Source organism: Tamandua tetradactyla, chromosome 8 (assembly GCF_023851605.1).
Source record: "Tamandua tetradactyla isolate mTamTet1 chromosome 8, mTamTet1.pri, whole genome shotgun sequence".
NCBI classification, from domain to species: Eukaryota; Metazoa; Chordata; class Mammalia; order Pilosa; family Myrmecophagidae; genus Tamandua; species Tamandua tetradactyla.
This window is the reverse complement of record NC_135334.1, coordinates 46,490,802-46,505,854: the sequence shown is the minus strand read 5'-3', so window position 1 is coordinate 46,505,854 and position 15,053 is coordinate 46,490,802. Positions and strand designations below refer to the sequence as shown.

The 15,053-nt window shown below is 43.1% G+C and overlaps 1 protein-coding gene across 1 annotated transcript in view; it reads right to left on the bottom strand.

Annotated features, from left to right (window-relative positions):
- The window catches only part of MAML2 (mastermind like transcriptional coactivator 2), a 341,806-nt gene extending 327,395 nt beyond the window's left edge, over positions 1 to 14,411 (bottom strand). Inside the window, exon 1 of the mRNA XM_077113189.1 lies at positions 12,584 to 14,411. Coding sequence (XP_076969304.1) covers positions 12,584 to 13,090 — 507 coding nt within the window. The 5' untranslated portion in view covers positions 13,091 to 14,411. The remainder of the gene's footprint in view (positions 1 to 12,583) is intronic.
- Between the last annotated feature and the right edge of the window lie 642 nt (positions 14,412 to 15,053).

Here is a 15,053-nt window from a genome sequence, read left to right as displayed (position 1 = left end):
CTTTAGATATGGTCTTCTTTCCCATACCGTTAATGTATTTCCTTATATTTATTCTCTGCGTAAAGACAGCCATGTAACACCTGTGTCTATATACTAAAATAAATCGTGGCCAAGAAGGCTTGCATGTTTGTGGTGTGTGCACATGTATGTGGGTGCACATGTGTGTGCATATAAGGGGGTTAGTTGGGGTAAGACCCAATCCAAAGTAAGAACCAGTTCTATCGGAAGAGAAAAGCAATTTGACTTCCTTTATCTTAGTATTTCAAAAAAGAAAAGCCATATTTCATTGTATAATGTTAAGAAATTTTCATTGAAAAATCCAGAAAATCTTAGGAGAAATTCTAAGGCATTAAGAAGTTACTGGAAAAAGTGTCACCATCTTTATGGCTTCAACTTTACAAACAATGAAACTTCCAGTGTATCTTTTCTTTAAAACTAGAGAAAATGACAACCATGACCAAAGGGCCTTTTTGGCATTATGTTAGTTATATTGTGCTTGGTTATTGTTAAAGAAAATACACTGGGTAGGGCCCAAGCCTCACATGTGATCCACAGACCCCAAAGAGTCTAGGGGTCCTAAAGATCCGATATCTGAAGGGGTGTGCCCTTATTAAATCAGGCGGCAGGGAGGGAGCTAGGTGTGTTATCAAAGAAGTTCTCTAGATTTAATATTTGGTCGGGAAGAATCTTCCTTCATTGGCTTACTGGGAGCAAATCCTGTGCCTTTCTTTTTTCCAGTTCTATTAAATCCCTAAACAGATGTGAGTTTTAAGGGCTTAGGGCCGCCCTTGGGAAATAGGTGATTACATCCCCTGCTTAGGGTTTTAGTGATAAGAAAAAAGAGGCAGTGGATTGAATTCCCCTCCCCCAGGCCAATTTCTCAGTGACTCTCTTTTATAGTTCTCCTTTAAAGAGGAAACAGATTTTAACAATGGAGTGGTGACACATATAAAATCGCATCCATTAATCTACACTTTTAAATTGCATTTGTAAACCAGAAACAGACAGACAGACAAATGGAGAGACTGATGTGTGTAACTGAAGTACTAGTCAATTCTGAAGAAAGTACTCTTCATAAGAATATTTTACTTTCCATTTTATATTTTAATTTCATGTAATTATTTTACTGGGTTACTCGCTTGAGAATATTCCTTAGCCACAGAAAAGTTGCAAGCTTAGTTGGGAAGACCTGGGACAAAACCAGTGCTCCCTCTAAAAATAAACATCATGAATCAAACTTGAGTCTTACAACTCTGTTTTTCACACAGGAAGCCTAAACTAACATCATAGGGTCAGATACGGAGTGACCTTGTTTATCACACATAAGAAGGGTGTTATGTAATTAATATGGCTAGGTTTACCCCTTCCCGCCACTGTTGCACCCTGTCCCCGAGATTACTTCAGACCCTTCTCATTAGTATTAGCTTTTAAAAAACAAAACATTCTCAACCTTCTCACCTCTCCTTCTCTTGATTTTTCTTCCGTTAATATCTTTAGAGGAGAGACTGAAGTTTGAGAAACCATAGCAAGTTGTTAGGGAATTATTCAGTGTATCCCCCCAAAAGAGGCCTCAGAGGGAATCGAAGCCTCCATCATTTTCTTTTCCAAGTGAGTGCCAAGGAGGGAGAAGGACTTGCCCATTAATTAGTATCAGAACCAGCCTTAGACCACCAACTCCTAACTCTCAGGCCAGTACTCTGACTATATCACTAACGAGCATCCTAAGTATTACATACTATTACTATATCACTTCCCTCTTTGTTTGTTTACTTACTCAGGAGAGGTAAGATGATAAAAATGAGATACAAATAATTGGCTACCAAAAAAAAAAAAAAGAGAGAGAGAGAGTTTAGAAACATTTGCTGTTAAAAGATAGAATATGCTATGCTTACTTCTTCTCCTGTGTGCTGTACTAGCTAACAAAGTCTTCTGTGACCTGGAAGATCGAATGCAATTACATTGCCCACATATATTTGCTATGCTGTTTGACTCTCCCAAGGGCAGCATAACAGTACAAGGGGAGTGACATCTTTATGAGGTTAACCCTTTTCTATTTTAAGGGTAGTCTAGCGAAGGCAGATGTATTCCCTGGAGCGTAACAAGAATGCTGAAAATTTGGTACTTAGAAAAAATGGCAGTACCAGGCTATCATCCAGCAGGGAAAAAATAAATTGTTGTTCAGGAGGACAGGAAGCTGGGGAAGCCTATGAGAATGCTGAATGTGCATGAAGTGAAAGTAAGATGGCAACGGAGGAGAGTGCTTGAATTATAACACAGTGAGACAAGACAAAGGACAAAGCAAGGGAACTAATGTTAAGCACTACTACATGCCAGACAACATGCCAGGCCCTTTATGTATTAGCTCACTTAATCCTCACAACCTTTAGAGAGAGCTCCTATTATTCTGAAATGCAGAAAATGAGGTTCAAAGATGTTGCTTAACTAGTCTAGGGTAACACAGAGGTGGTGCCATCTTCCAAGCAAAGGTTGTTAGGCTCTGATTCAGTTAGCCTTGGCTACGTTACCGACCGCCCCCAAAACTTAGTGACTTAAAAAAGTGTAATATTTCCCATGATTTTGCAGGTTGGCTGGATGGTGTCCCTGCTGTTTTCACATAGGCTAATTCACGTAGCTGCATTCAGGGCAAGGGCTGGCTGAGTTCAAGATGACCTCACTCACGTGCCCACAGCTGGTGCTGGTTAGAGGAAGGGGCACCTTAGTTCTCCTTAGTTGACTAGCTGGTGGTCCCAGGGTAATGTTCCAGGAGAGCCTCTTAAGGCCCACCATCAGAGATAGCAGTGTCCTAGTCCTCACCTACTACTGGTTAATCCAAGTCATGAGACCATAAAGATTCAAGGGGGGGAGGAAAGTGTCCACCTCATCAAGAGGCATGTGGGGTGGAAGGGACCGTTGTGATCATTTAACAATCTACCTCAGGCTCTCAACTTCATGTTCCTTCTACCATCAAAATGTTATTTAAAAATCCTAAATTGCCCCTATGTGTCTCCTTCTTTTTTCAAGTTTATAAAAAGTCTTTTACAATAAGGCTATATTTTATGACATGGAATGGATGTCAGAAAACCTGGATTCTAGTCCTGGCTCTACTGCTGTGGGATCTTGGAGGGGTTATTTGGTTTTAAAGTGGGCTTTAATTTCTTCATCTATGAAACGAGGGCTTGGTTTGTTTGCTCTCTAAGGGCTCACAGAACTCTATAAATTGATAGAATGATATGCTATATTTAAACCAATATGAACTGGCTCTCTTGGGGGATAAGCAAGATGGAGGGGAGAGAAATGGGGTGAAATCTATTTTGTAATACACTCCCTTTCGTGTCTATGGGTGAACAATTTGGGAGGCAGTGAGCAAACCAACTCCTTCTATGGGTGGTTGAAATCTTACACGATCTGGGTGCTGCTCTGACCATTGTTATTTATTATGTGCTAAGCTGGCAAGGGATCCTCCAGCTTTGTACCAAGGATAAAAGACTGAATCCTTGCTCTAAGGGCTTTGAAAACTAGTAAGATAAAACAATTCCCAAGAAACACATACTCACGCCAGCTAAGCAGACAGCAGAGGTAGAAAGGCTCCTGAGCCAGTCTCTTCCTGGGGGAAATGCTTAGCTGGGAGCTCTGTCAGAAAGATATTGTTGCCTAGTCTATGGAAGATCAGGTTCCCAAGGAGAAAACTAATGTTTAATTTAGTACAAAGATAGCTCAGAATCTGTCTCTGGGGGACTGAGCCTGCAAACAGGTTCACATGCAAAGAATCCAAGTGAGAAAGGGAAGCTCTCTTTGGTGCAATGGCTATAGGATTTAGGCCCAAACTTTGTTAAATTCGTGCATCTGCCTGTTGTTTCTGTAGGAAGACTGCTGCTCTTTCCTGTTTATTCCTGCATCTTGTACTTTGCACTTTTTCAGCACTTCCGTGAAACAGCCCAGTGGGATCTACCAGCACACACTTTCTGCTGTCTGAAATTATACAGTACAGCGTGGCATTTCAAGGTGCACGTCTTAGCCAGTTTAGCAAGCATCAGTCTCCTTAGGTGAACAACAAAAACAACAACAAAGTTGGTTTCTCAGCTGTTTACCCCAAGAATGTTTTTATTTGCACAGAATCTAGACTCCAGATACCACCAGAAATGAACAGTTTACGCTTAAGTATGGTAATTGTCATTCCAAAGATGCAGTATAATAAATATTGTATTCAATTAAGCTACTTCTTTGCACGCTGGTTACCATGACTCTAAGAGATTAAACTGTGTATTCAGCAGACTCCTGATAAGTTGTTAGCCATTGCAGCAGACTTTTGCCTAAAGTCAATTTTCTGAGGGGGAAAAACCAAAATAGACGTGTAATTAATTTTCTGTTCAATTCCGTCAGAACTACCTGAAAGGAGGTCTGTTGTACGAGGAATTCAAGGTGTCAGGCTTTATGCGGGTGAGTGTTATTAGTGTGCATAAGATCCACAGATATAATTCAGCCACATTCTGACAAAAGAGAATTGAAGAGCCAACAGTTTTAAAGATTCCATATTAATGTATAAACCTGCCATAATGACTCAGGAAGCAAGAACTGCATTAAAAACTAAACAAAGCCAAAAATCCAACTGAGTTTAGCTTTACATTTCCTAAGAATTATTAGCCTTGAGAGAGGGGGGAATTCCAAGTTAAAATGATGGGGATTCGAAACAAACAAAAATTTTATCCATGGTTGTTGCTCTGATTTAGAATCAACCAATCTGCCTTTGCCTAAACATGGTCCACCAAAGAACAGGCGCTATTCTTACTCTCATCCTGTTACTTCTTCATAGAAACATCATGCATATGCTTAAGGATTTTCATCACAAAAATTTGCTTTGAAGCCTTGACAACATCTTCATGTTTCTGAAGGAACGTCACACTTGAAGCACTAAGCAAAGAAGAGATTCCAAGCTAAGAACCACATCAAGGCATGACATTTTCAACATGCTCCAGGTCAGGGTTGGGAAGAGGGCAAACTTGTGTTGCCAGTTCATTTGCAGATACAGTGAGTTAACTGGCTCCTTGGCCACATTAACCCTGGTTTTCAAAAGCATGTTTAAATCTCCACACCAGGGGGCTTCTAACCTTTTGTGATTCTCTGACCAGATTCACATTAAGAAGGGCGAATTTGGGCCATTTGATTCTAGTGACTCAAAACTGTCCATAGATGGTTTAAATCTCTCATTTACCCACAAAGTCCACAGACTCCACATTCACTGGATAACTAAATGGGAACCCAGCTCTGTTCTTGAAGAAATGTGGCAAGAAGACACCCAATTTACTGAAGTTCTAGATTAGGAGTTCTAGAATCCTAGGGATGGAAGAGATCTTAACTGGCCTAGTCTCAAGAAGGACACTAAGTAACCTATTCTAAGGACATGTAAATCTATCCAAGTGCATATCTCGATATTAAATCATTGAGGGAAACCTGATAATATCTTACCCCTCACTAACCGTTTTAGGTAAATGTTAAAGAGCAAAGTCATCCTCTTCCATCCTCATACCATTTCTGGAGATAGAACCCTGGCTGGGAAAACCATGAATCCATCTCAAGTGTGTCATGTTTCACATTAAGAATAACAAGAGCTAAAATTTATTGAGCCTCTATTGGTGATAGGCAATTACCACATTTAATCCTTACAACAACTCTAACAAATTGGCACTATTATCATTCCCACTTTACAGCACAGAAAATTGAGGTGGGAGTGTAATTGACACAGCTATTAAATGGTAAAGCAGTGATTTGAAGCCAGGTAGTCTGACCCTCCACTCCAGACTTTTAATAGCTAGGCTGCCTGGCCTCCTGGAACAAGCCAACTGTAACACTTCTATTTCCAGCCCCACCCATACCCTTTTTAGGCTGTAAATTCTAAGAGAATGGCTAAATCAAAATGCTCCTGAGTGTATCCCCAGCACAGTGCATGGCACAGGATAACTGCACAATGATTATTAATTGAATTAATGAATAATTCTCTCAAATTTTAAAAAGCCCATGTCCACAATCTTCATGTGAAATTTCAGAACCTTCTGAAACCATTACGAACTGTGGTGTGTGTCGGTGTTATTGACCCATTCTCACAGCTGGCTTGTGGTAAGGCCCAACTCTCTGGCCTTCCTCAGGGCTTATGAAGATGTATGAACGTCTCTCTTCATGCCCCCCACAAGGAAGTGGAACAGCTTCTTTCACATTTGTCCCTTAGATATATAAGGGACCGAGTTGGCAGTTTTCATAGGTAGATGGTGCACTAGCTATGGGCTGTATCATGCAGCAAATCAGGTAGGGAAGATGTGCTCGCTTTTCTCCTCTACTATCACTTTACAGAGTTCCTCCTTTGTGTCCTATGAACAAGGAGCGAAAGGAGGAAACTGAAGGGATTTGTACACATCTTTGTTATGAATGAGGCAAGTAAGGAAGCGAGTGAGTAAATCTCAAAGACCATCTGGAAACACAGTTTCTCATAAATATCTGTTAGTGATTTTTTATTTAATAAAAAGGTCTTTCCTGATTTAGTAAATAAGCAAATTCATTTGTTAAGAGGATCAGTTTACTTATCAAGAGAATACCCTTTCACCCACGGGGCAATTCTTGTTTGCACTGGAATCTTCTGGAGCCCAGGAAGAGAGGTGTAGCTGGTTTTGCTTCTTTAGTTGCTCTCCTGTATTCAGCTAGTGTGCTTTTAAAACCATCTCCCTTCAGTGCCAAAGGCCATGTCATGCTGTATATAACTCACTATGAATGGGAGAAGTGTGTAAATAGCAAGGCATTAAGCAGCTCAAGGGACTTGAAGTTAGGTAACACAGAACACTTAGGCAATGTGCTATGAGAAGAGGCTGCTGGAGGGGAAATGTAATACTTGTCTTCAGATGTATGAAGGATTATTATTGCTTTATAGCTGCTGACTCCTCTGAGCCTTCCTTGCCCTACCACTTTCCAGGGCTTCTGACTTACTCCGGCCAGAGAGTTCCAGACCCTCCAGAATGTGGATCGCCCTCATCTGTCCCCACCACGCTACTCACACCCAACACAGAGGTCAGCCGGGCACCCCTCACTGTGCCCCCGATGCCCCCGCCCATTGGCCGCCCGGTGTGTGTGCTCTCAGCTACCCCATCCCGCACTTCCACGTTCTCTCCCTCCTCCCCCAGGCCCTGCTGGTGACCGGCATTCTCCAGAAAGCCACCTTCCCAGGCCTGGATTGGAATCTCATTTCTACCGAAAACTAATAGTTCTCATATTCTGAGCACCTACTACCTAGCAGGCATTCTGATACCTTTATCTTACAGATGGAGGTACTGAGGCCCCTTCAAGAAAATTTCCCACACTCATCCAGCTAGTAGGTGTGAAGGAGGGATTTGAGTATAGGTCTAACTATAAAACCTATGCAGTAAGTTCTTCCATTTTACTGTATCTCTGAGCATCAGTTTTCTTACTTGTATAATGGGGGTAGATATTGCTTCCTCACCTGATTTTTGCTGGGATTATATAAAATATGTAATTAAAGTGACACGTACATTCTACGGCTCAATAAACGTTTTGTTCCTCCCTTTCTCTGATTCCTTCTATCAGTTTTGGTCCCTTTCCCCTAGTTAGTACTTTGCTGCGGTGACTGTGCTCTCCCAGCTGGCCTGTGAGGAAGGAGGGACCGTGTCGTCCTGTGCGGGGCATTTCTCTCTTCCCCACACAGCCTATCACAGTGTAAGGAAAATTAGCATTAAAATTAAGAAAGAAGAAGTTAGAACAATTTTCATTAAACAAAGAAGTAGAACTCATTCAGAATGGTTTAGCTGTCATGCAGAGGAGGACAAGATGACTTTTTCAACTTTCCTTCTAGGGTTTTTTGAGACTAAGTAGCAGTGTTAAAACAAACACAAACATACAACAACAAAAACAAAAACAGTGATGCATGACAATTCTTTTAATCCTATTTACAAAATTATGTCTAAGAATATATAAAAGCCTATGTTTGTCTTAGTAGTCACGAATATAGAAGGAAGGCATTAGATATCAAATTTTAAGATTTAGAAAAATGTGATGAACACCACTGAACAATGACATTATTCCAAAGAAAGCAGATCCCTCCTATAAACAAACATGGACCGAAACAAACAAGGCATCTTGGCTTACATGATAACATCACCTTGCTGTCAAAGCAAGCTTTCTGTTAATTTTTGATAAAGGATTGTGCCAACTTCTCTCTCCACTTGAGCCCATTTTATCTTTGTGAGTTCTTAAAACTATGTTTACTTGAAAGAGGTGGTAAGAAGGTCCTGGATAGATAAGAGCTCTCCCTTTATTACTTTGTTCTGGAAAATAGTACAAAAATAGGTCAGGTTCTTAAGGAAATGATGGCTGCACATATAAATAATGTAAACACTCCCATCACTGTCCCGAGGAGGACATTTATCACACAGACAGCTGCAGACACCCAGATCTTGTGCTGCATGTGTTGTTTCTGCACCCAGCCCCCATCCCACCCACCCCCCTACAGTTCTCAAATTTTGAATTGTTCATTGGAAACTTGATTATTATCAGTTAAAAACAATCAAGGGACTCTGGCAATGATTTAACTTGTTTGACTTTCATAAGCTAAAAATTAACATTTTAGGCTATTGCTGACAAAATATTTAACTTTCCCATGCCATTTGTGTAAACATCCTTTATAATATTCCTTAGACACTCTGGTGGACACACCTTTCCAAAGTTTCCCTGGCCCATGTAGGGGGCTGTAAAGGAAATGCATTCACAGACCCTTCCACAGCACTGCACATTTTAACAAGAATTTACTGGGGCCTTCAGGAACACTTAAGTACACTGATATCCCAGCCTTATCTTGACAACACTAAATTTGAAATGCCAATCTTGCTATTTAAAATAAAAGCTGTTTCACCCTTTAAAACATTCAAACTAAAAGCTTAGTATACTTTTAATCCCTGGAAAAACTGGTATTGTCATTCATTGTTTAGTAGTTTATTATTAGTAATACCAGTAATAATGCCTTGCATTCCTGCAGTGCTTTATTGTTTCCAAAGCCTGTTTGGAAACACACGTTCACTTGCTTTTCTCAACAAGAAAGGGCAGTATCATTGTTCTCTCTGTTGGACAGATGACTATTAAGTGACTTGTCCTGGGTCACACAGCTGGTTAGTGACCAAGCGGGAACAGAATGGGAAATGCAGACCCCTTGCCTTATCTGCTTTCTTTCCTCCACACCACATTAGGGAAAAGATAATCTCTGAAGCCAAAGATGACTTGGAGCCACTTATCTACCTATCCTGACAACATAGTCTACGCCACAGAGAAAGAGCTTGTGTCAGGCAAAGGGGAAAGATGAATAATGTACCACAGATGCTCTAAACCTTACTGTTCCATGGACTAACAACTATTCAGTTTCACAGTTCATTCAAAGACTCAAACATGCTTCACCAGAAAATGATTTAGTGCCTAAAGCCTCCTCCAAGTGGTTAGAAAGGCAGATCTGCTCAAAGCTGTGAATCCAGGCCCTCTGAAAGGCCCTGTTCCTGCAGTGTCTGCAGCAGCAGGGCTTCCCCTGAACTTGGACTTGAGCTAAATGAAGAAATGACTGAGTAAGGGCTACAGAATTAGATTCTCAGTGTGGACAGAATTAGATCTGGTTTGGAGGTTATTCTTGCATTGTTCTTGAAATTTAGGTTATTGAAAGAACTCAGATATTATATATCCCCAAGCAGTACAGCACCCCTCAGAGTCCACACTATCCCACTATAATACTAAAAGAAGTTCTCCTTTTGCCCACATTCATTCATTAATTCAGAAAATATTACTCATTACATACAAGGCATTGTATTAGAAGGTATGCGGAATGCAGAGCTTTCATCCGAGGACACCAATACCTATTTGATTTCAGATGATCAATATTCTCTTCCTTTCTCCTAAAGACATTTATGGTCACTTACAACATACAAATTAACTATTAAATTGATACATTCAACACACCCAGACCGCATAAATCTGGTTAGGGACACAGTAGCAATAAAATTAAGAAAGAATACTGACACTCATTGTGAACAAATGCTCTTTCAAATTAATAGTGTCTCTGAAAATAAGAGGAGCCCAAGTGAAGTGAGACTTGCAGATGTAATCGGCTTGGTGAATCACTCCCAAATACCGAAGACTCCCTTCAGACACAATGTTATCAGGTTAACACAGTACTTGCATCACCATCTCTGAGTACCATACGGAGTAACAAAGCGCCAAATTTAGAAGCTAAAATGGAGAGGGAATTTCCAATAACCCAAAGGGAGAGGAATCAACCCTTGCAATACCAGCAGAAATAAACTGTTCTCTTCGCTCCTGACTTACCTGCTCCTCCCAGCATCACTACACTCCAAGTGGGAGCTCCTCTAGGGAAATGTTTCAGGAGATGGTTGGTGGTTAGGAAAGAAAACAGATTTCCTCGTAGAACAGGGGTGGCACAGCAGCCACCTTTGGCTTCTGCAGCAGTAAGCCTTTCGTGGGAAATGTCAGGCACTGTTCTCTCACGTCCCTCCCAGCTTGGATCTTGCTAGTATAAAGTTATGTTAACCACTGAAATTGGTTTCATTTTGTATCCTGAAACCCCTAAGAAAAAGAGGCAGCCTCATCCTACTTCCAAGTGGAAGAAAAGTGAACCCAAAAGAACAAGGCCATTCTCAAACATGCCACTGTCCTTGCACAGGCTGGGCTGTGAAGCCACACAAAATGCCCACACTGTGGCCCTTTAAGGGCCCCTCCAGTCTTGGCACCCCGGGCAGAGATTAGTCTTTTCCACTCAGCGTTGGGCTGGTTGCCTCATTTTGTGTATCATCCCCAGAAACACTTACCAGGAGACTGGGAAGCAAACAAAGCTGTATTATTGGGAGACTTGCAGACAGATTATAAATTTACTGGGGACAATCAAGGCATTTAGATACTTTTGGCTGCAGATGCTGGTGACACACACGCACATACAAACCTCATTCTTCTCTCCATTTGAGCAATTCTTTACCCCTTCCCTCCCTCCTTCCCCCCAGTATCTCTCTTTCACAAAACAAACTTCCACTGCTCTCCTAGGTAATTCTAGGGAGAAGTGGGGATAGAGCAGGTGGTAGAGAAATAAAATTAGGCCTTGAAGTTCTAATATAACCCCACAGGTAACTGTATTCAAGGAAAGATAAAACAGTAAACCCTTGGGAAGTTTTGACTTTTAGCAGTTATTTTTCATCTGGAACTGGAGTCAGAAAGCTGCAGTTTTGGGCATCCTGAGCAAACATGTTTATGGTGGGGAAGAGCACGATCATAGCCCCCAGAGCTTCCCAGAAACTTTTTCTCCACAGACCCAAGCCAGGGACAAGGGGCATCCAGGGAAAATATCCTGCACCCCTGGTTGCAGATGCCCCTTTGCCTAGAGCTCATTTGCAAGTTCCTTTGGATGAAGAGTTCAGTGGGCAATTGAATACTTTGGGGCTTACATGGACATTTCCTGTTGCAAACTCTCAATAGGGCTGGCCTGGGTAAACTGGAGCTGTGCTGTGAGCAGATACAGAGCTTTAGGGACCTCACAGATGTCAGGAATGGAGGAGGGCTGCAGGGCTGCAGGACAGGGCTCCACCTTCTATCCAGAGGCTACTGGCCCAGCAGCTTCTGGGGAAGCCTTGTACACGGCAGACAGTCACCTAATCAAGACTGGCACCAAGAGCCAATGAGTCAAAGGATCCTCCCTCTGGATGGGGAGTGTCTGTGTCTCTGAGGAAGAACCTGAAGCCAGAAACTTAATTAGAACGTTTGGGTTTGATATCCTGTCCCCAGAAGTGGCTGAAGACAAGGCACTTTATAGGATGATATCTGTGAAATAGTCCCTTTGTGCCTGCCCACTTTAATGAATGCTATAGGTCAGCACTATTGGATTGGTATGCCTATGAGAGAAGCAAGATGGGCTGGGGGGAGGGTGGGCAGTGTCTAAAGCAAGTCAGGGAGTAGGCTTCTTGGAAATATTTTCTCACCAGTCTATCTTTGGGATATTTTTCCAAAAACTTGTTTTGGACACCCAGGGAACTTGCTCTACAGTACAGGCCGCTGTTTACACTCGTTTAATCCCAAAGAGATAGGACCATGTCAAAGTGAGGAGGAGTAATGGGGCAAGAAGGAGAAGACTGATATAAATCAACTGGGCCAACATATGCTTTCAGAACTGATGAATATCTTGTTGGTCTAATCAGAGCTGGCTAGCCAAAGCAGGAGCATCATTGAGACAGGGCCTTCCTCAGTGGCTCAGCTGGTACCCTCCTCTTCTACAAGCTGTGGACCCCAGAAAGTCCCTGGAAAACTCAGGCTTCCCACCAGTTAAGAAGTAGCCTACCAATGGAGTTAAACCCATGAAGGAGCACTCACGGAACTTGATGAGCCAGAGTATAAAACCACATAGACAACACGCCCAATGGCCTTTGAAGTAGGCAGGTGACATCTTGGCCCTTTCCACTGCTGACCACTCTAGGTTAGGCCAATGCAAGCTCTACCCTCACAAAAGGCCACACCACCACAGCCAGAATCATGAGAAAACCAGGGGCCTTACCGCAATCAGGGCCGAGTTCCTCTGGTCCCCGGGAGTCGAAGCCGGTGGCTGCTGCTCCCCATTGATCCCACCACCGCCATTATTGCTACTGTTCAGCAGGTGCTGGTGGTGATGGTGATAGTCTGGTGGGGGCGGTGGGGCTGCTGCTGTGACCGCTTGGGAGGCTGGAGGTGGGGCAGCAGGGGGCGGTGGAGGGGCTGTCGTGGTGGCAGCGGTGGTGGTGGCCTTGGTGTGTTTGCCAGCCTTCCTTGCCCCCTGACCATGCTGTACAAGGCTCAGGAGCTGCAAGGTGCTCTCTCTTTCCCGGTCTGAGCTTTCAGCCCGGCCACGTTCATAGCGTCCTTCGCAACTCAGGTGGTGCTGGCGGCAGACGGCGATCCGAGCACGGAGGCGCTCCACGATAGCACTGTGCACTCTCGGGGTAACTGAACCCCCTCCAAGGAGCCCCGCCCCAGGGGCCCCCCCTAACCCTCCTGCGGGGGCCTGTGGGGGCGCTGTGTCCCCCATCTTACTGGACACAATGATTGCTGCTTCTGGGATGGTGAGGTGGAAGGAGGCTACTGCTAGCTATTGCAGGCAAATCTGGTTTTGACAATGTGAGCTCAGTGTTCAAGGCCACATGAATAGAGGTCCTCAGAGGTTGGGGTAGCAGTAGAGAAGGTGTGGGGGAGGGGCGCCAGTAAAAAAAAAAAAAAGGGTGGGGAGAAAGAACAGAAACCCACTGGAGAAGACAAGCTGGACATAAACCCTGATCAATTTACTCTAATTGCGTTTGACAGCTCTGGAGAAGTTGGAAAGAGTTAGAGGATTTTTTTCCCCCACCAAGCTGACAAGAGCCACTAGGTACTTTGTAAACACACGATCTGGGGGTTAGATCAAGAATTCAGGAATTGTCAGGGGAGATACAGAAACAGACCCGGAAAAGGAATTGAGAGAGGTATTAATAGAGAACTGGACTCCCCCTCACCTACTTGTTTCAGAAAATTCTTTATGGGGATGTTTCTGCGTAGAAACACATTTCTAACAACGGACTATGTAATCCTTTACTTTTTCTTAGGCTAAAAAAAAATGTGCTGCTTCAGAAGATTCTTCAAGTCACAAAACGTACAAAAATCAAAGGAAACTGTCTTTTGGCTTTTAATTTTTCCTCCCTTCCCCTTTGCTCCCGGTGCTTTCTCTCTTTGGGGTACTGTAGAACGTTGTCTTCTCCCCAAAGAGGGAGACAGCTTATCAATTGTTAACAATGTCAGTAATTGGACTTTTGGACCATGCTTTTTTCTTCGGCTAATCCAATCACCGGCAAAATCCTCATTCCCTCTAAGGTTTCCTAGCTTTAAATGAAAGCAATCTGAAGTCGCTAGCCACTAAGAGAGATCCTTCAACACATTTTTTCTTTCCCGCTTACGTTTCTACGCCTCACCCCCCGGCTCTATTCTAATACAGTATCAAGAGAGACAAACTCTTCCGAGAGTAATTTACAAACGATGGTCAAACTTACAAACTTCCAGCAAATTGCACCGAGTCATGTCCAGACACTTTTCTGTCCACTTTTGTACATTCCATTCCCGGCCAGTGGATATGAGGGTCTGAACTCGCAATAAGCAATGTGGTTCTATCTCTTGTATTGCTCCGCTTTATAGATGGAAAAAAAAAAGTAGCTTGTATTTTCCTTTCTCTTTCTCGTCTGTTGTTAGCCGCTTTGCTGACACTGGCTCCGCTGCCCGGAGTCACGGCGATACACAGGCTTTCATTGTGCTCTGATAGGAGAGGGAGAGAAAGAGAGAGAGAGACAGAGAGGGAGAAAGAGAGAGCCAGCAAGCTGCAGATGGGGAGGGGGGGCGGAGGGGGAGGGCGGGAGAGCTTATTCGAAGCTCCCTGGTGGAAGGCTGGTGCCACTGCACGAGTGAGTAATTGCACTCAGGCACCGGGGAAAGGGGAAACAGAGGGCCTCCCAGTGGCTGAAGAGGTAAATCCCAAAGCCTGCGCATCTCAACAGCCAGCAGCTGAACCTCAGGCTTGATGAAGTGGGGAAGGCTGGGGAAATTCCCCAATCTCTACACAACTATTTCACAGCTCTAAGTGTTCAAGAAATTCCCGGCCAGGGAATGTATTTTCCCTTTCAGACAAACATTATGGCCCCCCTGAGGATATCATTTTCATTTTTCAATATGTTGTAAATGACACCACTGAACACCCTAGTGAAAACTGGGAAAGCACTGAAGAACTGTTCATTAGTATAATAAGGAGCACTGTATATGTATGGGGGGGGGGGTTGGTGGCAAGAGGAAGGGAGATCCACATCATTACCTCCTAAAGGGCAGGCAGGTGTCTGTAGGAAATCACAAGGGGTAAGTAAAATATTTTGTGAGAATGATATACTAGTTCTAGAAGTAAACTAATAAAAGATTTGTTTTTCTTTGAAAAGATTGCATTTGACAAACCAAATGCAATGTCTGAGGTATACATAACT